Source organism: Anoplophora glabripennis, unplaced genomic scaffold (assembly GCF_000390285.2).
Source record: "Anoplophora glabripennis isolate ALB-LARVAE unplaced genomic scaffold, Agla_2.0 scaffold152, whole genome shotgun sequence".
NCBI lineage: Eukaryota > Metazoa > Arthropoda > Insecta > Coleoptera > Cerambycidae > Anoplophora > Anoplophora glabripennis.
In genome coordinates this window covers 767,391-790,662 of record NW_019416497.1, presented here as the reverse complement: position 1 = coordinate 790,662, position 23,272 = coordinate 767,391, and the positions used below count along the sequence as shown (strand labels likewise).

The 23,272-nt window shown below is 33.5% G+C and overlaps 1 protein-coding gene and 1 long non-coding RNA gene across 2 annotated transcripts in view; one reads left to right on the top strand and one right to left on the bottom strand.

Annotated features, from left to right (window-relative positions):
• The window catches only part of LOC108908062, a 146,765-nt gene extending 134,304 nt beyond the window's left edge, over positions 1–12,461 (top strand). Inside the window, exons 4-7 of the mRNA XM_018711971.1 lie at positions 1,775–1,936; positions 5,146–5,290; positions 5,981–6,191; positions 12,164–12,461. Coding sequence (XP_018567487.1) covers positions 1,775–1,936; positions 5,146–5,290; positions 5,981–6,191; positions 12,164–12,461 — 816 coding nt within the window. The remainder of the gene's footprint in view (positions 1–1,774; positions 1,937–5,145; positions 5,291–5,980; positions 6,192–12,163) is intronic.
• An 8,658-nt stretch (positions 12,462–21,119) lies between these two features.
• On the bottom strand, positions 21,120–22,314 carry LOC111691631. The gene is made up of 2 exons (XR_002763005.1): positions 21,979–22,314; positions 21,120–21,305 (listed from the first exon to the last, which is right to left on the bottom strand). It is a non-coding gene; the product is annotated as an uncharacterized LOC111691631 (long non-coding RNA).
• Positions 22,315–23,272: the final 958 nt, after the last annotated feature.

Genomic DNA, 23,272 nt, shown 5'->3' with positions numbered 1-23,272 from the left:
CAACGAGGGATATACTGTAACAAAAGTATGGCAAGATAAAAATGTAAAAAGTTTTCGACAAGCATTTTTGGATGGACTTTCAACAGGGTTCAAGGCACCTTCAGGTAAAGGGCGAAGATTAATAGTGACACATATAGGTAGTGCCAGTGGTTTTGTAGATGGCGGTTTACTTTTATTTGAATCTAAAAATACAGGTGACTATCACGAAGACATGAACGCAGATGTTTTCGAAGAGTATTTTACACAGATGTTGGATCTTATTCCTCCGGGGTCTGTAATTGTCATGGATAATGCCAGTTACCATTCACGGCAGACCGAGCGGACGCCTACGACTGCTTGGAGGAAAGCCGATATAATTCAATGGTTATCCGGAAAAAACATTTCTTTTGAAACAAATATGGTGAAAAAGGAACTTTTGACACTTGTCAATCTTAATAAAGATCAGAAAAAATATGTTATCGATGAAATGGCAACAAATCGCCAAATAACGGTACTACGGTTACCACCTTATCACTGTGAACTTAACCCAATCGAATTAGTCTGGGCGCAGGTAAAAGGAGATGTAGCGCGAAATAATACGACGTTTAAATTAAGTGACGTGAAAATTTTGTTAAAAAATTCCTTGGAACGAGTAACTGCAGATAACTGGCAAAGATGTATACATCATGTACAAAAAGAAGAGGAGAAAATGTGGGAACTCGATAATTTAATTGACGTTACTGTGGAACCTATCGTTATCAATCTAGGAGACGAAGATAATTCATCAGAATATTCAGAGGATGAATTTTAATATACCTACTTTTTTATTTTCTTTATTGTACATTTATACAACACTACATTTACTCACCATAATTTGAATTTTCAAAATACATATATTTTTGTGTGGAATAAAAGTCTATTCATTAAATTTAAATAAATATTTTGATAATAATATTGAATAATTTTATTCGAATTACTAAAAACCCTCTTAACCCGGTTATGATGCTTAAAGTAGCCTCATGTTTTGAAATGCTGTTTTTATATTGTTTACTTATAAGGGAAATGGACCAAGAAATTGAAGCGGCATAAACAAAGACGGATTGTCGGGGATTAAATTTTAGCTACCTGCTACAATTTAATACAGTCCGATCGCACAAAGTTTTTTTAATCTATGCCGATAATACATAATATAAAAATATTGAATATGAGCACCAGTACTACATTTATTTACGATTTGCATACATAATAAGCTTTTATTACTCTCTTTCATTTATAAACAGATTATAGGAGAAAATCAATAAATTGTTTACTGAGTGCCTTCTCGATAGCAGAAAATGTCTATTTAATCGCATTTCTGTAACTTTTTTGGTTTTTCAGAAAAAAAATTAAAAACTATTTTTTGGCACCCTCTTCAAGCGGTTGTATCTTCATAGGGGATGTTCAAATGAGACTTTATATGAAAGACCCACCTTACTTTTCGACAGGAAATCACTCTCTGAAATTTTTCGCACTTATTTATATATTCTAATAACATGTTTAATAATGTTTATCATTAAATACATACTTACCATAATTTCAGATTAAAATCTTTTAAATTTAAAAGTACGTATATAGTTTGTACATTTCATTAATGACAACTTTAAGGGAAGAAGGTCATGGACAATTTGTTACTACTGAATTCGTTTAATATTATGTTACATTCAACGTCAGTTTGAGTTAACTTTCAAGATGTATATAAATTCTATATTAACAATGTGGGTTTGTAATATTTTTATCGATATTTTATCATTTTCAGTGTGTGATTTGTATAAACGCTAAAGCCACAATGCAAACAGCGCCATGTGGGCATCAAGTCGTCTGCAGAAAATGTTTTGTGAAAACCATACAAATAGCAGTTTCTCAACGACTTCTACCACTGAGGTGTGTTATTTGCAGAGCAAAAATACTTCGACTTAAGGTAGGTATCCTTTGATTTTTACCTTTTTGACTTTTTACATTTAACTTTTTACATCCCCTCTCTTTCCGTTATTATATAAGTGTATAACAAAAGTAATAATATTGAGTGTGTTTTGAAAAAACTCCAACTTTTTTTACGATTTAGTTAGTTGTGTATAAGTATGCTCATACCCTTTTCGTTCTATGAGTAAAGTTGGGACCTAATTTACAGGAAAATCATAATTTTAATTAATTTAATGGCAATGTTATATCAAATCTACAAATATTAGTTTAATCAAAAAATTAATATTTTGTACAATTCAAGTGGTTTTAACAGTGGAAAAGTTTAAAAAATCGGTAGTCTAAAGTTAGATGTTAGATAAACGTTCAGAGATAGATAACACAGCCCCACAAAAAAAAATCTGAACATCGGACTAGACCACTATATTCTTATGTTTTCAAGGCTTAGTCCGAATCCGAGGTCCGGTTGACCTTGTCAGGTTAGGTTAAAGGTCATTTCAAGGTGAAACCGAGAAAAATCCCCTATGGTGGAGGCAACCATGGGTATTATATATTTTTGGGGTCGCTGAGTCCGAATTCGAGGTACGTTTGATCTTGTCAGGTCAGGTTAAAGGTCAATTCAAGGTCAAACCGAGAAAAATCCCCTATGGTGGAGGCAACCGTGGTTATTATATGTTTTTGGGGTCGCTGGGTCCGAATCCCAGGTCTGATTGGCCTTGTTACATCAGGTTCAAAGTCATTATAAGGTCATTCGGAGGTCAAACAGAAAAATCCACTATAGCGGAGGCAACCAAAGTAACTAAATGGTTTTTCGGGTCGCTGAGTCCAACTTAGGGTTCTTTTTGTCTCTACATTAATGGACAAAAAATATATTTACTGATATGCCTAACTATTAAAGTCATCAAATTTTCACCATCATTAAAATCATCAATCATCTAAGTAAAAGCCTCATTTCTATGACGGTTCTAATAGAGCTTTTACAATCCTGCTACCATGAAGGATACTGGAAAGGAGGACAACTGCTCCGAAAGGAGATGTGTAGAATTGTCAATTCTGTAAATTTTGACTAAGAATTAAAATTACAAGTTCAAGAAGTAGTACGGATTTCTAAAAAGGAAATCGGAAAATGCTATTTAAAAAAGTGATATTGACGTTTAGAACAATTGAACGTAGAATTTGCTAAAACTGTTTAAGAAACTACAAAAAATTACTTTTTTTAAAATATTTTCAATAAACTTGTCTTGGCATTCTCCAAAACTTATTTGTTTCTATTTCATACTCAATATTTCTGCTTTAGTTGCACACTATTGCTAAGTAGGTGTATATTATTTACAAACCAGTTCTTATAACCAATATTAGATATAGATAGCTGTATCTATCTTCTGGAAGCTCTAACCGCTGACAATCAATTTGAGAGCGGGCAATCCTGTTTTGGCACAGCTGTTAAGTTATCTTTAACCTTCGGGCTACCAAGGGGGTATATTATGTATCCCACACGCACGAAATCACGTGTATTTCGACGAATAATTTTTTAAACATTTTGTCCTTTTATCAAAACCTCGAAAAATACCTTAGTGAACATATTGCATTGTAATTGGTCATTTACAAGTAATATTTTTCAAGTTATAATCAATTTTGTTGGCTGGGGTATATTTTGTACCCCGTTTGGTGTTTGGTGTTTTCGCTTTGCAAAATATGTTTATATGCAGTTCTCGACGAAATCATCACATATGTGTAACCTTGAACTGTGCTCTGCAACTGAAGTGCATGTTTATTGTTCTCCTAACATGTAAAGTGTGCGTTTCTTTAGATTTGCAATCCTAAGAAATGCTAAAACGTAAGTTTGATTTGGATGAGGAGGCAGACAGACATGCACTATGGAAAATAAAATTTCCAAATTGGAAAGAAAACCAAACGGTCAAATGGAGATCCTTTTTGCTCGACGTCAGACTTGACTTCATAAAACCACATGTAACCAGAAGAATGACAAATTTACAAGGTATACCGAGAAGAGTAGTAAATGCTATGAGACAAGTGCTACCTCAGGAAAACGCACCTATCCCGCCAATCCCAGGAAGCACATTTGGACGCTGCGATTATTGCCCAAGAAGAATTGACAAGAAGTCTAGTTTTTTTTTGTGAAAAGTGAAAGAATTTTTTCATGGTCAGCAGAAAAAAGTCAATTACTGCAACAGTTGCAATTAAAATAGATTTAAATTTATTATAGTATTCGTATTTTTAAAATTTCATCACCATTTGGTATTTTTTTCATATGAAGTAGATTTTTTTCACAAAAACTGAAAAAAATTTGGGGTACAAAATGTACCCCCTTGGTCGTCCGCGTTGATAAAATATCTTGGTAGCCCAAATGTTAATGTCCATGTTTAAAATTTTATAAAGTGACAACAGTGGGGAAGTTTTTTTATTGATTTCCATTATTTATAATTATTTAATTAAATAAATAAAAAGTTATTAATTATGCTATTGCAATAAGCAATAATTTTCTTGCTGAATACAGAATTTTCTCTGCAGGAAAAAAATATGAAAATTATATTTTGCATTCAGTAGCAATTTAAATGTAAACATTTATAACGTCCTTCACTTATCAGCAAACCTACTTAATGCTTTCGTGCAATAAACTTTTCCCAACGTTGACCTTTCATGTCTTACTAACACGTTATCAGAAAATTATGCAGAAAAAAATGTATTTAATGACATTTTTAAATTCGAGGTCTCTGTGGCATACTGAAAGACCTTGTTACAGATTGGTCCAAACATTTTATTATCGAGATTAATTAATTACTTTGAAGAGAAGTGGTGATGACATTATTTATATTTAAATTTTTTACTAATCTGTTATTTCGTAATAATTGTACCACTTGAAGATACAAGAAATGAAAAATAAACCACATACTAGTAGGCTATTAGACAGCTTTAGAAGACACAAAAATTTTTTTTATATAGAAAAACCTTTGTCAACGATAAAACCCATACCGAGTTTCATTTGAATCTAATACCATTTTGGAATTACATATTTAAAAAAAATTTTGGTAGCTAACACGCTGTAGCTATTTTACTAAGGATTTTTCGATTTAGAAAACATTTTGTTTAAAATTATATATGCTATCTCACGTTTCTGTTTGACACCATATTTTAGATATATTTTTTAGATTTTTGTTTATGATAAATCTGTATTTCTTTACATTTTAGACAGGTCCCATCCTTCCAACATCAGCAAGTGGCTATTCTATGACGTCTCGATCATCTTCGGTGCCTCAGTCGGACAGTTTGTACAGTGTTAGCAGCGGAGAATCCTCAATTTCTTCCACATCATGTTCTTCCGACGGTAGTAAAGGTAACGTGTTGCAGTTAACTTTGTAATAAAGAGTAGAGCCAGGATATTTCACTATTTTCTAAGATAATAAATTTGTGACACGGGACAGTTTCCATGAAGATGTGTTAATATCTTTCAAAGAAAACATTACATTGGTAAAAGAAGAGCGACGTAATACGTTCACATTTATTTTGTTTTTAGTATTTTTGCTGTCATAGTTGGTCTCTCCCATTTATAAATGGGAGAGTCCTGTCCTAACTAATTGTTGAAATATTTTACCGACATTGTTTATAACGTCTGCAATATTTTTTATCATTTTTCTCCTTTATATCCAGACGCCAACATAATACTAAGTTTCACAATGCGTCGTAAGAGTGTGTAATATATTTTCCAGTAAGGGAAAGCAAATAACATTTAAAGTTTAACTAATACCAAATTTAATATTTTAAAATATTAATCTATTCTTTTAATTTGTTTATGTAATAGATTTCGTACCCAACTTCATTGGACCACAAGTTCATAATTATAATTGGACAAAAGCTAACGACAAACTACATTCAACCAATCAAGTACCTATCCTTTTTTCGATCGTGACTGCAAACCATGAAGCAAATTAAAATGGACTATTGTTTCACTCATTTTCTGATTATGTTCCAAAGTAGATCCATATTCAGATTTCAGGTGGTTAAATGTACACATATTTTATTCCAGGATCAGTGTGTTGCGGGGGTCACTGTCTAGGTGCATACCCACGACAGCCCGCCACAGGTGCTATCCGTAGGTCTCAGCAGCACGCGATGAAGATGAGACTGCAGGACTACTGTAGACCGGAAAAAAACCACGTCAACAGGCTGCCGCCCATTAGGGAGCTGCCTGGACAGAGTCCTCTTCATAATGCCCCTCCTGCTTCTACAAGAATAAGGTGACTATAGTGGCTATTATTTATTAGGATAAGTATTCCTCCATTATGGAAACAGATGACAATGGACGATTTAGTGAACTAGACTTCATTTGTTTAATCTAAGTAATATTCCATCAATAAAATTAGATGATTATTTTACCACAAATTTGAAAAAAAGTACGTATGAAATGGAAACGTTTTATTTTCAGATACAGATTGATAGTATTTTATAATTTTCCTTAATTATTCTCATTAGTTTTCGTATTTTCTGGTAGATTGTTCTGGCAGGTAGACTAACCGGCTATTTTCTTCTCTAGACTATTAGGTTACCAAATTTGAAACCTAGCTTAAAGCCATTTTTTACTTAAAACTAGTCAATGAACCACATCAAAATATGGTCATATCTTAGACAAAATTTGATGAATATTTCCTAAACAATTAAAGATAAAAAGGAAATAACAAAGTCAAAAAGTTAAAAGATAAAAAAGTTGTCTTCCCTTAAAACAAAATAGGGAGACAAATTTGTCTTCAAAAGAGTGTATTATAAGTTAATTCCTTTATACAAATATACAAATACCAATTTACCATTAGTTTCAATTACCTGTTACCTACCTAATTATTATATCATAATTATTTGACATCATCTAGTGACGTTACAAAGTGTAATATGAACAAATATTAATATTTATCTGAAAATATAACTAATAAATTTTTATCTATATCATTAGACGATATCATAAATTTTATGTCTACTAGTTGGTCACGTAGAATGATGTGCGTATAATTTGGAAAAAGTAAAAATTAGGGTCATCCATTAATTACATTTTAAGCTGTTAAGATAAACCGAAACTAGGCGTATATCACTAATTCAATTAATAAATTATAGATAAAAATATAATTTAAACTTATCTTAAAAATGATTATAAAATACTAACACTACGTATGATGTACAGGATCGTATATAATAAGTGTAACTTCTCGATTATTTTTAGATTTACTTTCTTCGTATGTTCCAAAAACAAACGAGCATCGGACTTCAAAAATATAGAACTAGCATACAGGGATTTGGTAATATAAACAAATGTGCCTTGTTAATATTTTTTTTTCGTTATGAATGTCCACAAATATCGCCTTGGGAGGGGAGAAGGTCCCTCTATTTGTAGGGTTTCAACCCTGTACATCTTCCTTCTTTTAAAGGAATACTTGATGAATTAGGATGCATCTTGAAATTATTTGGTACATGTGGTAAACTTATCTTACAATATTTTTCCCGACAAAGGAACGGGTGCAAATCCGGTATTTTACATAAAAATGTTTTTTTTTGCAAAAACTACGCAACTTAGGCTATTAGCTATTAAAATACTGTATGGTCTACAGAAAGGCATCTAATGAAATCATAAAACACAGGGTGTTCTATTTGAAAAAGTCGAGACTTTTCAAATTTTAAATTATTCAGGTTCGGCACGATTTTTTTGCCTCCTGTATATCGCAGGTCAACTTTTGATACGTTTTCTGAAAGAACCATCTTCACTCTACAGTTCCTGAAAACAAATAATTTCTAGCTGTCATACAATCATAATTATGTCAACTACTAGAAGTGACGAAACAAGAAAAAAAATGAAAAGTCGATTATCTCGAAAACTATCAATATTTTAATAGGGATCATAAAACAAGGTCTCGTTAATTTTTCGCGTAGAATTCGATAATGCCATAAAAATATAGGATTCCATTTAAAAAAATTAAGTTGGTGCCTACCTTCCCAGGAAAAACTGAATACCCTGTATATGCAAATATATTTTCATTTTGTGCAGCTCGGGAATGTAGGCAACTCTGTAGAAAAAAAAAAGTTATATCTTTTATTAACCTAGATATTGGACTTACGCGCACTAGGTGGGCACGGTGTATGTTGGTAGGTGTATTTTATTTAAATTCTTATAACTTATAACTTATAATGTAACTTTCTCTGCCCAAAATGCAGCACAGGGTGAAGGCATATAAGGCTCCGTATGAAAATAAATTAAAACCAAAAAAGTTAGCAAGTGTTGACAATATTCCGTAATACAGGGTGTCCCGAAATTCATGCAACAAAATTTGGTCATAGATTCTCAAGACAAATTTAGGGGATCCGTATTTTTTCTATTTGCCAACTGGGGGCCAGTTAAGACAAATTTAGGGGACCCGTATTTTTTCTTTTGCTAACTGGCCCCCTCTTTCGGAGTTACAGCCCCCTGAAATCTGCCCCTAAGAAGTCTTTTTTATATGTCAAAACCATGTTGTACGAGAATCACTAAATTTGGTACATAGGGGTTTTATGACATGTGGAATCTCACATTGCTACGCTTTTTTGCGAGAAACCCCCTTAAGACACTTTTTCGTGGGCCCCCTTGTCTTTGAAACCAGAAAAATTTGGTCGCAAATTTGTTTTTTTTTTTAAATTATTAGTTAGCTAGAAAGCCATTGAATTTATAAACTTTTCTGTCCCTTGATATTTGTTTCGTAAAACGCAATGTTTTTGAGGAAAATAGAGAATCACGATATGCATTCGATCACATTTTAACATTTTTCTCGAAAACATTGCGTTTTACGAAAAAAGTATAAAGTGACAAAAAGTTTCTAAATTTAATGGCTTTCTAGTGGACTGATAATTTTTAAGAAATTTAAATATGCGACCAAATTTTTTTTGGCTTCAAAGACAAGGGGGCCCACGAAAAAAGTCTTAAGGGGGTTCCCCGCCAAAAAACGTTGCACCATCAGATTCAACATGTCATAAAACCCCTGTGTACCAAATTTAGTGATTCTCGTACAACAGGATTCTGAGATATTAAAAATAAGATTATTCTTAGGGGCGGACTTCAGGGGGCTGTAACTCCGAAAGAGGGGGCCACTTGGCAAAAATAAAAAATACGGATCCCCTAAATTTGTCCTGAGAATCTGTGACCAAATTTTGTTGCATGAATTTCGGGACACCCTGTATATCATAAAAGGATGTGATGAATGATTAAGATCCTTCTTCTTACATTCATCTAATTTGTCATACAAAATCCTACCAACTTTGCTCGAAATAATTTAATAGAATTATTAGAGAGTATGACTTTCAAACATGGGCGTAGACAGGAATTTTCCTAGAAGGGAGCAAGAGCCAGTTTATTAAAGAAAGGGTATGAGATGTGAAATCATAGTTTCAGAAATACCAAGAATATATGATTCAATCAAGAAATTTAGTACAAAAGCCTTCCTACCCAAGGGTTGAAAGCAAACTGTGGCCTAAAGTGATTCAATCTGACTGTTTTACATTAAACTCCTCAATTACACAGATCAACAAAGGTCAAGAAGCAGACTCACTAATATGCATTCCCGAAGGATTTTGGTGCGCTGAATCCAAGTCTGGCCGCAGAATTGCTCTATCACGTCAGGTTTTTGAGATATCCTAACCTAAAAGTGCAAAAAACACTGTTTTTCATCATATTTTAGGTTATGTAGTAATGCCATCTATTCTTTTTCAAAAAAAGAAAAATACATATAATTTAAAATTACAAGGCTCCCTCTTTCGAATGCCGTTGAGTTTGCTCAAATATATATTTATTTTCGTTGAGATATCACATGTTGAAATTTCGAAGTTTATCAGTTTCTTAATATGCGAAAATCTACCAAGGATCCCTTAGACGTCAAACAGTTGATTGCAGTTCAGAAACTTCATACTCAGAAACCTTTAATACATACGAACTCAAATTCACAAATTCCAGATCCACAAACCCACCAACTCCAAACCCACAAACCGTATGGGTATGAAGTTTCTGATCTGAATTGCAATCGATTGCTTGATGTCTAAGGGATCCTTAGTAGATTTTCGCATATTAAGAAACTGAGATACTTAAAAATTTCAACATGTGATATCTCAACGAAAAAAAAAATATATATTTGAGCAAACTCAACGGCATTCGAAGGAGGGAGCCTTGTACTTTTAGATTCAATGTATTAGTTTTTTGAAAAAGAATAGATGGCATTACTACATATTCTCAAATATGACGAAAAACAGTATTTTTTGCACTTTTAGGTTAGGATATCTCAAAATCCTGACGTGATAGAGCAATGCTGCTGCCAGATTCGGATTCAGCGCACGTGTTCCTCACAACAACAAAACTATACGTAATATCTGTACTGTAATAATATAAAACCTGATAGGGCCAGCTAATTTTGTCAATGTTACAATTTTTTTTTCATTTGTCTAGCAGTGAGTAAGCGAGATACATAACCAAAATAATGTGATAAGACTGTCTTATTGGGTTTATACAACGTGCGTTGCAAAGTAAACAAGACATCTTTCAGTACAAATCATTTGAATGGCTTCTACATCCACAAAACGCTATCCTTTCCTTTTCAAATTAATTTTTTCGAAAAGGTAAAAGTCACACGGTGCTAAATCAGGCGAATACGGGGAGCGATTGACAGTTAAAATGCGATTTTCTTGTCAAAAAATCGATCACAAGTATCGATCAATGAGATGGCGCATTGTCGTGCAACCAACGCCAACTTCCTTCTGCGGATCTGCGCGATATTCTAACGTCTCTTTAACATAAATGGTAACCCACAGTCACTGGCTCTTTCATACGACGAATACGATGCACCAAACGCTTCAAAACGCAAAGATTGAATTGTACATTAACAGTTTGACCCGGTAGAACGAACTCTTTGTGGACAATGCCCTTGAAATCCTAAAAGCAAATCAACATCATCTTCAATTTTGACTTCTCCAAATGAGATTTCTTGGGTTTTGCCTCGTCTGGCGCCTTCCACTCAGCACTTTGGTGTTTGGTTGGTCAACTTGTGTGAAACAAGTTTTTCAATTCCAATTCCTTGAATTTCAATGAAGATTTTGGCTGATCTTTGATGAATTCACGCTGCTTTTGATGGAATCTGCAGTGATCACGGATTTCGGTTGACCAACATGTTGCTAATCATTTATGTCCTCAGGACCGTTTTTAAACCGCGTATACCACTATGCACTCTTATGCTCTTGGTTCATCGCTTCGGTAAAAGTTTATAACAAAACTTAATATTAGCTCTTTGTTCGATGCTAATTTTTTTTACCGACGATACATTCTGACAATTCAGACGCAATTTACTCTGCTGCTATTCGTTCAAATGTGATCAAATTTTGACAGTACATCAGTAAAGTATTTTCCGACGCATGTAATTGTCAATAGATGGCATCACTAGAAATACTTATTTTTGAAAAGTCCTGTTTACTTTGGAACTCATCTTATAGATAGACTTATACAGGGTATTACTGATTACGTATTAAATTATTATTATTATTTTTTGTTTAAATTACTATGAAATTGACCAAAGTGGGATTAATTCAAGAGCGATTTTCTCAGAAACCGTTAAAGATAACGATTTGAAACAAGAGTACCTTTTTATCGTAAAACAGTTCGGGAAAACGGAATTTGCTGTCCAATTTGTTAAAAAATCAATGATGAAAAAGTTACACACGCAAAGTACCAAGGGCCCCCCCGTACCCACCCCAATGGACCTTGTGGAAATAAATGGATTAGTCCATCAAATTGCTCATCAAAATTTAGCTGTGTATACCAAATTTCATTCATTTATCACAATGCGATTGAGAGATATTGCAAAAAAATGATTTCCATTCCTCCCTCTTCAATGGGTCCCTGTGCCCTTAGGAAGCATTTTCGGACCCATGTTCATATGAACTTTTTTACTTAGTTTTGATCATAGAATCGGCCTGTTCAGGGTTGGCAGCTAATTATGAGACACCCTGTACAATGTAAATGCAAGATACCGTTTCAAATATGTAGTTTGTTCCATTAAAATATGTTGGGCCTATATTTCTGACACCTATTAATCATTTTTTTTTTGTAATATGGGTATAAAAATTGAAAGTTTCCGTTAGGAAAACAGAAGATGGCCATTACATATGCTGTACAGTCCCTAAAATTTAGCGTTTCTGATACTGTGTTTCTGAATTTCAGATGCGCCCAGAAAATAGTAACCCAACTCGAACTACCTCTCATGAGACCGAGGGGGTACAAGTATGAAAAATTACCCCAAGAAGATGTCGAAGAGACTGCAGAAAAAGACAAGACTCCGGTAAAAGAGAAGAGGTGGTGGTCTGACAAAAAGAGGGACAGGACAAAGAGCGAGGAGAGAATAGACAACAAAAAGAATGAAATTGCAGAGAAGCAAATGGAATTGAAAGAGAAACTGATAGCTAAAGCAGACAAACAAAGAGAAAAAAATAAACAACTCACAAATGAGGAAAGGTTGTAAATTTTATATTTAAAAATCAAAATACTTACTTTTTCAGTTGAACTGTTCTCGTTCTAGTCAATTAGAGTTCCATGTCAATACTCAGAATATATGTTAACGCGTTTAAACCGCAATAATCAACCATACTATAAATATCAAAGATATAAATAGTAAAGGGTGTCCCAATAAACGCAGGATATTATGAGGAAAAAAGAATTTATTAATTAAAGAATCACTATTTGGATATACAGTGGTCGTTCTTGAATGACTCGAGGATTATCTCTGCTCGAAGGCGTAGCTACATATTTTTTAAAATAATAGGTAACTGATAAACAAAAAAATTATAAATATAGTTTAAGATGAAATAATTTTAATTTCTTAAAGATGGGAAATATGATAATTTAATCCTAGTTACGCCCTTGTCTCTGCTCCAACAGTTTTGATTGCAGTCGTTTGGTTTCAATTAGTCAGTTAGCCGAATCTTGAATGGATGCAGATTTTTTTTGTTAAAAACCGCTGCATTGTACTTTTTGAAATGTTTAATTGCAGTCACCGACGGCACACTGAGGTTACCAGAATTTCCAGTACCATTCACTGTAGCAATATTTTCGGATGAACGGCCAGTACGAGGCCGGCCTATTTTTTTACTGTCGACAACCGAATCTGTTTGTTCAAATTTGTCAACTGATCTTTCCACAGTTGTTCATTCGGGACGTTTCTTCTACCGAAAATTCCACGTAATTTGCGCACAGTCTCAGCTACACACTCTCCGTACAATCTTCACTCGCTCATCCGTCGTATGACGCTCCATTTTGTCTAACCGCAACGTGTTTACTACAACATATGACCCTGCACAATGCCGCCAACTCTTCGGAATGAAAATTGCGTACAATTTAAATTCTGCGTTACTTTTGGTACCCCCTTTATACATATATTATTTATTTTTCAAATTAACAGTGGTACTTATATATACGTATATTAAATCATATCTTTATACATTAAAGCAACTATACGGGATGTTCATTTAGTCTTTTACCGAAAGTAAGTTAAATACTTGTTTCTTAAAATTTCAATAAAAAAAACAGTCCCAACGTTTGAATTTTTATTTCAATATATTTTTGGAAATAGCAATACCCGATATATAATAGTTTAAAATATAGTTACTTATCTGGTCACTCTGTATATTTGTATTACTCTGTTCATTTGAGTAATTAGTACTTCTATTAACGATACATATTATTTACTTACATATTAAATACTAAGTGAACCGTTGATATGCCATTTATAAAACTCTAAATTAAAAAGTTGTGTATACTTAGCTGTTCTTCATAGGTCAATTTGTACTCTTTTAGATCTCTCTGTTATTTCTTACCGTTTGAAAATAAACATTGCTATGAAATTAAATTAAAATGCTTAAAGCCTAACTAACCGAAAATATAATGTATATTTCAAGTGAGGTGAATAGTTGTAAGGTTGTGCATGTTTCTAATGCCCTATGAGTTAAATATAGCTGGCAAACATACTCACAATACTGTTTTGCGTTAAGGACAAAATAATGATACTATTTATTTCAAAATAATATAATTTATTGCTAATACGTCCGTAAAAATATCAATAATGGGGTAGTTTCCTTCAACTGCAAACGAAATTTCTTATACGTAGAACATTATGTATATACTTATAATATTTTTGGTGAGGCAAATTTAATTTAGCAATATTTTTGATTTTATTTATTTTACGTAAATATCACTAATGACATCACTAACGACATCATCACTAAGTGAAACATTAGAAAAGTCCCGAAATGTCTGTTGGTACACTGATAGGGTGTCATAACTGTTGGCAATTTTTGAACCGATTTTTTAAGATAGGATTCTAGAAATCCACTGATTTCGATGTCCTCCGCTAGAGGCTGCTGCTATTTCTTCGACAACTGAAAGGTATAGAGGTTATATGTTGAAAGGAATTAGAGAAAAGCATCACAAATTAGATGATTTTTCGTTTGCAAAACATATGAGGTCTGTTCAGAAAATAACCGACTTTATTCTTTTATTAAACTTTATTATTAATTTTATACATTATTAGTCCTTGTCTCCTTCAAAGGAGCGATGTTTCCATTTCACAGATCAGACCTGCATAGCTTCGTTTGAAGTGCATTTTAAAGTCTGTGGCGACTTTGCTTTGGGGTCATCACTAGTTTGAAATCGCAAGGAGCCAGGTCTGGCAAGTATGGAGGATGAGGGAGGATACTAATTCAAAATGCACAATTCCATTAAAGTTGAAAAAAAAAAAAACGGTGAGAATCACTTTAACATTGGATCGAGACTGGTTCGATGCATCTTCAGTTTTTCAAAGTTTCATAGCATGACACAATTGAGATGTTAATATCTTCTGTAATTTCTCTGACAGTCAATCGGCTATTTGCATGCGCCAGATCTTCGACTTTCTGAACGTGGGAGTCATCAACTGACGTCAAAGGCCTTCCTGGTCGAGGATCATGTTCAATTGACTGACGACCACTTTTAAATCGTGAAGACCACTCATACAGTCCGTACGAAATTTAGTGTGATAGAATTCCAAGACGTCTGCGCTACTTTCTTGGAGTTAACCATACCCGGGGTAGAAAGACATTGGAGGCGGGGTGTTCACAGTATGCAGCATCATCTCCGTAAGCTTATTTCAAAAGTTGAAATATTTCCGTGAAAGTTTTCCTCAGTTTCACGCAAAATTTTATGTTGCCTCGTTGTTCCAGAAAATCGCACATTTCAAAAATCGTTACTAACACTTAAACATGTTGCACTCAAATAACAATATTTTCTGAACAGACCTCGTATGTTTTTGTTCTCAACTTTGTGTTCCCTTACTCAGAAATTAGTAATGTTGACAATGAATGGAGTGATTTCTAAAATTAAAAGAGTGTATTCTCATTCTGTCAATACTTTAGTTCTTTTAACTGAAAATTGTGTGGTTGAGTTTATTTATTTGTTAAAAAAAAAACACTATAATAATTTCAGTCGTAGTTATGAGTTAGTTAACCCTGAACTTACATTGTTATTTTTTACTGTGCAATTTATACCCCTGAAATGACTTACAAAAGCATATTGTTTGAAAATTTTGGTAGCAAGAAGCTTAATTAATAAAATATAGTCATCACAAAAATTTCAATATTTTAATTTGTTTAGGATTTCAATGAGATCAAAATGAAAAAGGAAGAAATACAACAATGCATCATCTTCCGATGTAGTTAAAAAGTTGGAAAATACCCCATTACATTACATTCTTAGTCCATTTTAGATAGTAGTGCCTAAAGCACACACTAGTGTGTAAAATAGATTGGTATAATTTAAAATTATATTGTATGCAACTTACGTATACCTACCAAAACTTTTTTGTATTACCTACTTTATACACTAGTTGCATAAATAATAATTCTGAAACTGTACATTTATACAGAGCCTTCATGATTACAAGCCACGTAACAAGTGTTTGGAACATTTATTTTATTTCCTTCATGTTAGCAATTAAATTTTGATAAATTACAATAATGAGATCAAACATAATATTCTGTTTGACCGGCTGTGATTGGTGTAATTTTTCACGAGATTCTATTCAACCAATCAGCGACCGCAACGAATCATTAATATTGGTAACGCCAAGATTTAGGGATTTTTCGTTACCAGTATCAGCCCTTGTGGTTTGTAAACCTTTATGAAGGTTATGTATATTTTCAACAACTGAACAATGTTTTGACATGTTTATTGTCATTATCTACTGTTTTAGATGTGCCAGATATAAATGTACTCTTGGGTAAACTTTTAAAAACGATTGCATCATCCCGATCCATATATAGAGGTACATAAGTACTATACTATCACTCTGTATACAAACAATAGTTTTTAGAATATAGACAAACATATCCCAAAATCAAAATATTAACAATAACTGAAATATTCAGTACAAAGTTACTTGTTTTTATACAAAGTGAGGGGTATTTTTAATGTTGGCAATAATGAAACATAGTTATTAGTGTATTTATGCTGTAAAAAATAGAATTTTAATTTTATAAAGTTAGTCGTGTCGTATAACGTTGTGTAGATAGTTGACGAGGCAACCAAATTAAAATTATTTGGAAATTTTGATGTATAATTTATTTTGGATACCTCTTACCTATGTTAGAAAAAATATTACAATAAAATTTCAGAAAATATGCTACTAGTTTTATTTTAAAACCATTTATCACTATATGGACTTAATTCTTTTAACTAAAGTCTACTGACTTCAGAACCATGAAGCCCTATTATTTATAAGGTATTCCTTAGTTACGAGTATTTTATGTCGACTGTACATACGAGGCATATCCACAAAGTAAGAGTAAATCGATACGGCAGTATACAGGGTGTAACTAAATAAGTGTAAAACAATTAAGGGGGTGATTCCTCATCGAAGAAAAGATAGGATCTTTCATATAAAGAAACTTCATTGGAGCATCCCTTGTTAAGATACAGCCCCTTAAAGGGGGTACATAAAATTTGTTTAACAATTTTTTTCACAAGCACTAAACTAGTTACAATATTGAAATTAACCTGACATTTTCTACTACCAAAAAGACACTTAGCCAGTAATTTATTTGGTTTACCCCATGGTTGTAAGGGGTGGAAAACGCAACCCCTAAAATTTATTTCCAACGTAACTTTTTGTATTATTATTTGTTTACCATTTAAAAATTTATTTCCGATAGCCTGTTTCATTCTAAAAAAAATGTCTCTTGAATTTTTTGCCCAAAATAAACCAGTTCGCAGCAAAAAATTATTTTACGAACAACTACAGAGATACATCGTCATAAATGCGAACTGGATTTACTGTTATTTTGTAGTTACTACCTGCATTAAATGATTAAAGGGGAATAATCAAAACTAATTTATTAATAACAAAACATACCCTCTTTAAGGGGCTGTATCTTAACAAGGGATGCTCCAATGAAGTTTCTTTATATGAAAGATCCTATCTTTTTTTCGATGAGGAATCACCCCCTTAAATGTTTTACACTTATTTAGTTACACCCTGTATTTATGAAAAAATTACATATTTAAAAAGGTATATCAAATACTATTATTCGATGTAGTCGACTTCAAACGGCACGGTACTGCGAACCTTATCAACTGTAGAAAACCTATTTCCACCCATAAATACCTACAGAGAAGAGAAAATAGAAAAAACAAAAGCTGTCAGGTCAGGGCTGTGAGCGGGGTGGTTGATGATGAATCCAAGAGTTGCTTTGTGGCGTTTGCTGTGTGGGGACGAGCATTGTCATGCAACAAGCACCTCCCTTTATTGACGTCCCCTACATTTGTTCTGTATGGTCCTCTGTAGTGGGTTCAGTGTTACACAGTACCGCGCACCATTGTTCCCCCTTGGGACAAGAAGTCAATGAGGAGAATCCCAAAACACAGTGGCCATTATTTTCGTCCATCATCAAGAACATTCGTTCTGCAAACTTTATACTCATGACCCCACTTGTACACTTTAGTACGATTCATCACACCATCCTGGTAAACAGTTCTAATTTCGTTCAAATCGCGCCTTTCTATTTGCAAGAAGAAATAATATTGCGCTCCTCACCTCTCAGCTGGCGGGATTCACAATAGCAGCACTCATTTTTTCAACACGCCATACAACAACAGTTCTCAATTGACTGAGACAAATGAACGCATATTCTACTCCCAACACCTTGATCTTAAATGCAGTGTTGCCAACTTCATTGAAAACAAAAACCACAGGACATCAGAGTCTCAATGCTCTTACTTTGTCGATATGCCTTGTACTATATTCACAGAGGTGGCCACCATAGACAAGTGAGTATACAATGTACAGTCCGTACCACAGTATACTAATACTGTGGTCCGTACAATATTAGTAAAGATAGAATTCCAAGAAAAGAATAAACCAATAAAGTTCGGTTATCGGAACTATTGCAAGAATTTACCGCGGCAAGGGCAAGCCTTGAAATTTTCCGAAAATGTCTTTCTATCTCAACAAATATCGTACTATGATCACCAAAGTTCTGAGTCGAAATTTGGGGTTATGCAGGGTGATTTTTGTATCACTATAAGCTGTTTTAGCAATAGCTATCCAATCATTTGAAGAAATTAATTTATTTTCGGCGTAAACCATAAACCTCTGCTGGTCAACAAACCCTTTCATTCCAAAATTCCAGAACTATACCGAAAAAATTCCATTTCTTCCAAAGAGTGCACTACTTTTTTGTACTATTTCGTACATTTCAATTTTATTCTCACAAGGGGCAAGGAAAACAATTCAAACCAATGTTGCCATATTTTAATTCTTGGCTTTCTCTCATTAGAATTCTGGTATTAGTTAGATCTAGTTATCTAGAATTTTTTTCCATATCAACAATCTTTCTTATTAAGATTTTTTTGGTATACTTACTCATGTAATACTCATACACACTATACGGTTTGAGAGGTTACACAGATAATGGATATTAGACAAAATAAAATCAGCCCAGATTGTTTCTTCTCAGTAGATATACCAACTCAATCGATTCTTTTCTATGCTTTTAGCAGTATTTGAAAAAAAAAACAAGAAATTAAATATTTTCTGCGGGTACCCAAAGATAGTTTCCGTCAAATTCTCATCAATATGTTTAATAATTTTTAAACTTGTATGCAGTTTCTTCCTTATTTAATTTCCTTAATAAAATTATAACAAAAAATTAGACGAGATAATTTTTCAGTACAGAGTAAACAAACTAACTGATTCAACTGACTGCGTAGAAAAAATGATGTAATGAACCTGTTTTATTTTTGATTTTTATTGTCTGGATTTAAAAATATTTCTTTTTATTTCGGATTATTTTGCCCCGGCGGCGAGAATTATTGATTTTTCTACATATATATCAAATATCCACTCGCGGGTCCGACCGGCCGATACCCCACTCTGACAAGCCGTTGGTCACGTGGAGGTCCCACCACGACTGGTGTCAGTCCGGTGGGGATTTGGGCAACAAAAGTCCTCGACATTCCCCGAAACCGACAGTTCGTATCCAGAACTCAACACCGAACAGACGTCCACCGCCAGCAAGAACTCTCCACCGAAGCCAGCCCCGAATAACCAGTGAACCTAGTAAGAATTATTTTCCTTATTATTATCCGTTCCAACCGGGTACAAGTCCGAAAAGATTTGTACACTTTAAGTGTGGAATTACTGTGGGCCCGAGAAGAATATTCTTGGTAACCCACACACAAATTCCACCGTCCGTCTCAACCCACACGACAGTGCAATCGTTGGATTCGGCGTGTTAAACCCAATCCTGACGAAGCCGTCGTGTTTACTACAGCGTTGCTTGGTGTCCCGCACCTTGATGTACGCTGGGTAATAGGGGATATGTGAACCAAGACCTAGAGGTTCGGCGTGCCCACCCAATCTCCGGGTCGTTCCATATAGTATCCGTACGCTTCTCCCTGGTCGGCGTGTATACCCATCAGACCGAGAAGCGTTGTATACAGAGAGTCCGACACCATCGGCCACCAGGACGTATAAAGCTTAAAGGCTAGTACGAATTGTAAGGCGAGATACTTCGGATCCCGTTTCACCATCCTTTCTTTCCGCCTTGCACCGCTTGGGCTTTCTTCGCTGGTTATTGCTATCGCTTACCGCTTACCGCATTCCGTTTACTAATTTTGCATTGCTTGCTAGGCCATTATACCGATATTTGACCGCCCGCCTGTTTAAAATAAATCCGAAATAATTCCGAATAAATTTTGGTTTATTTTCAGAATCAGCGGGGACCAGTAAAAAACGTCTATAAATATTTTAATCAGACCGTCTAAAATCACCTTTTCCTTTGTACATAAAAACCGTCTACGATTGTAGAGTAATAAATATTTTATTTCGATCCCGTTTGCAAATATTTATTTCTTTTCTAAAGGTGATAAGTAAAAGTGTAAAAAACCCAGAACCATAACTTTTTAATTTTGTCTCTTTCACACTGATTTTGTATATAATTATTGTTAATAAACTTGTAAATAATTTCAGTCGTTTAGTAGTGGGTAGGAATAAAAATTGACACTATATGTATTTGTAATAAGTATTAATATTTTCCCTGTGTGAATAAATCTAGTAAAACTTAATAGGTTTATTTCTTTCACCGTCGAGGTAAAACGATAACATTCCGAACCAGCAAAAACGCTGATATCGTTTTGTAGAGCTCCCGTTAAATTTCATATTTAAAATAAAACTACACTGAGAAAACTACTCTCTGCCGAACTCTCTGCCGTTTTCTCCTAAAAGAAATTCATTGACCCCTGGAATTAATTTTCTTCACTGTAGCTACCTGTGCACTTTACTCTAAACCGAGGGTAAGGGATACGTGGAGTTTCCCCCACGTCAAATTTAGGGAAACTGGCGCCCGAGAATAAAACCGACTATATAAGTTATTAAATAACATTACCGTTTAGAGTCCAGTCCGAGGAATAGAAGACCGTTCCGAAAAATTAAATTACAGGGGGTGTACACACCATAGTTAAAAGTAATAAAATTTACACCGAACGATCCATAGAGAGAGAACCGAGGAAAAGTGCGTCACAATAAGAAATTAGAATATATAATAATATTTACATCTATTAAAGAAGTAGAAATATAATAATGTATGGTTGGTTAATTTAGATATTATCAAAATGAAATCCTTTTTTTATCCAGTGGATCGCAAACAGTATAATTCCTCCACTTCGGTTCTCTTTATGTGTGGATGGTACTGAGCTTTTCTATTGAAGTGGAACATGGTATTGTCAAGATTATAAAATCTAACTAGTCGTCGCAAACGGTTACCCCATCATTATTGCAGTTCTAAAAAAAGATGTAATGTGAATAAACATCAAGGAATCAGCATGGTTTTAATGGTGTAAGTGTAATAGTAGGTAATAGTAAATTCAAATTTCCTCTATGAAAATCTGCAAGAAAATTATATTAGCAAATAATGCCAGTAAGTTTCAATTCAGATGAATTAAAACAGAAATGACAGAAAATGAAAGACCTATCTTTGGACGTTTTGAATATTATCAAAAAACTACCTTTAGGAATTTCTACTTGAATATTTAACATCTCGGAAATTAAATATTTTGCGATCCATGTTTGGGAACATTCTTCTTATTTGAGTTCTGTCATCAGGCAAGTTTGTATTTCCCTTTTCAGTATTCCTATTTCATAAACTTACATTTTAAGTGTAACATTTTAAATGTAGACAACATAAAATAGATGCATACATTAATTATTTTTATGGAAACAAACATATTTTTTCAAATATTCTCTAATTGAGAAATAGGTTCGGTACGGTAAGTAGAAGTATGTAAAAAGACACATTTTCTTAATTGTAATTTCCTTTTAGAATAGTATATATTTTTTTACCTTCAATTGAAATATCAGAAAATGTTGAACTATAACTTTAACGAAAAAAAGAAGTGTTTCTGTGGAATATCTATTAACACGTTAGATAAGTTAGGATCTTTAAAATTTGACCCACCTTTAGATTCTTTACTCCTATATTTTTTATTCACATCGGTGTGGACTATAAGAGATGGGCTGGATTGTTAAATAAATTTTCGGGGACACAAAATAACAGAACAGAGTTTAAAAGTTTGATTATAAGGAATAAAACAAGATTATATTCATACTGCTAAGCTACAGGATAGAGTAGACGTTGTGAAAAAGCAAAAATACAATGACAAACTTGTACCTACATCATTTTCCTGGTTTGGAGAAAAAACATTTTAAAGAAATTTTATTCGAAATTGTTTTCATTCTTCATTTTGTATTCTAACAAAAGAAGATACGTTACTTTAATATGTGTAGAAAAATTAATCTTAAGTATAATATAAATTATTTAGTTACAATTTTTTGAAAAAAAGTGTTGGATATGTCAATAATTAATATCGCTGTGTAACAGACAAAAAATAAATTTTAGAAGCTGGAGACTAACATAACAATAGCAGTGAAGATGTACTTAAGGTTCAGCAAAAAAAAATGACGGAAAGGCAATAGTATTAAAACATCTACTGGGATTTAATATAAGATGCCTTATATACAAATTCATCCATGATAGAGTTTTAATGATCTGTGATATGATCGCAAAGCATATATTTTAAAAATGTAATTATTAAACCAATAATAATATTTCATAGAGAAATATAGAAAAATGGGATATTTTCTTGTCAAAATTGTTTAATCATGTAACGTAGTATTTTATGCTTCATAACGCACTTGGTATACCTGGCCATAAGCTTGTGGATGCTCTTTACAAAAAAGGTATTTATTTCAGCTATTAAGCATCTTTGCACCACCTGAACTGTCTCATTATGTTCTGTCAATTCATTGTGCAAATGTCCTTTAAAAGGCGTAAACAAATTTGATGGACACTGTGCGCAGTACAATGGATAGGGTAAAGATGCCTATTATGAGACAGTTCCGAATATGAGACACCGGGCTTTCTCGCAAATTAGGCCATTTTTTGAAAAGAGCGCCACTGTTCTGTATTACCGGCAGTTCACTTTCTATCATATGTTAACAGAGGCTGCGTCGCGCGGGAAAGCAGTTGGCTGTGCGGAAAGTTTCTGTGTGCCGGTCGCCAAAATACTTGCAGTGCTTGTCGTAAAGGTATGTAGGAAACAGAAAATTATTAACAAGACAGTGTTGTTTATCATTAACATAATGTTAACATGACGTAGTATCTATTTATCATGCCGTTGAGTCATTTTTTTCATGGTTTTACCAACTAACCTAAAACTGAATAAAATTTCTTAAGACCCTAGTATGAGACA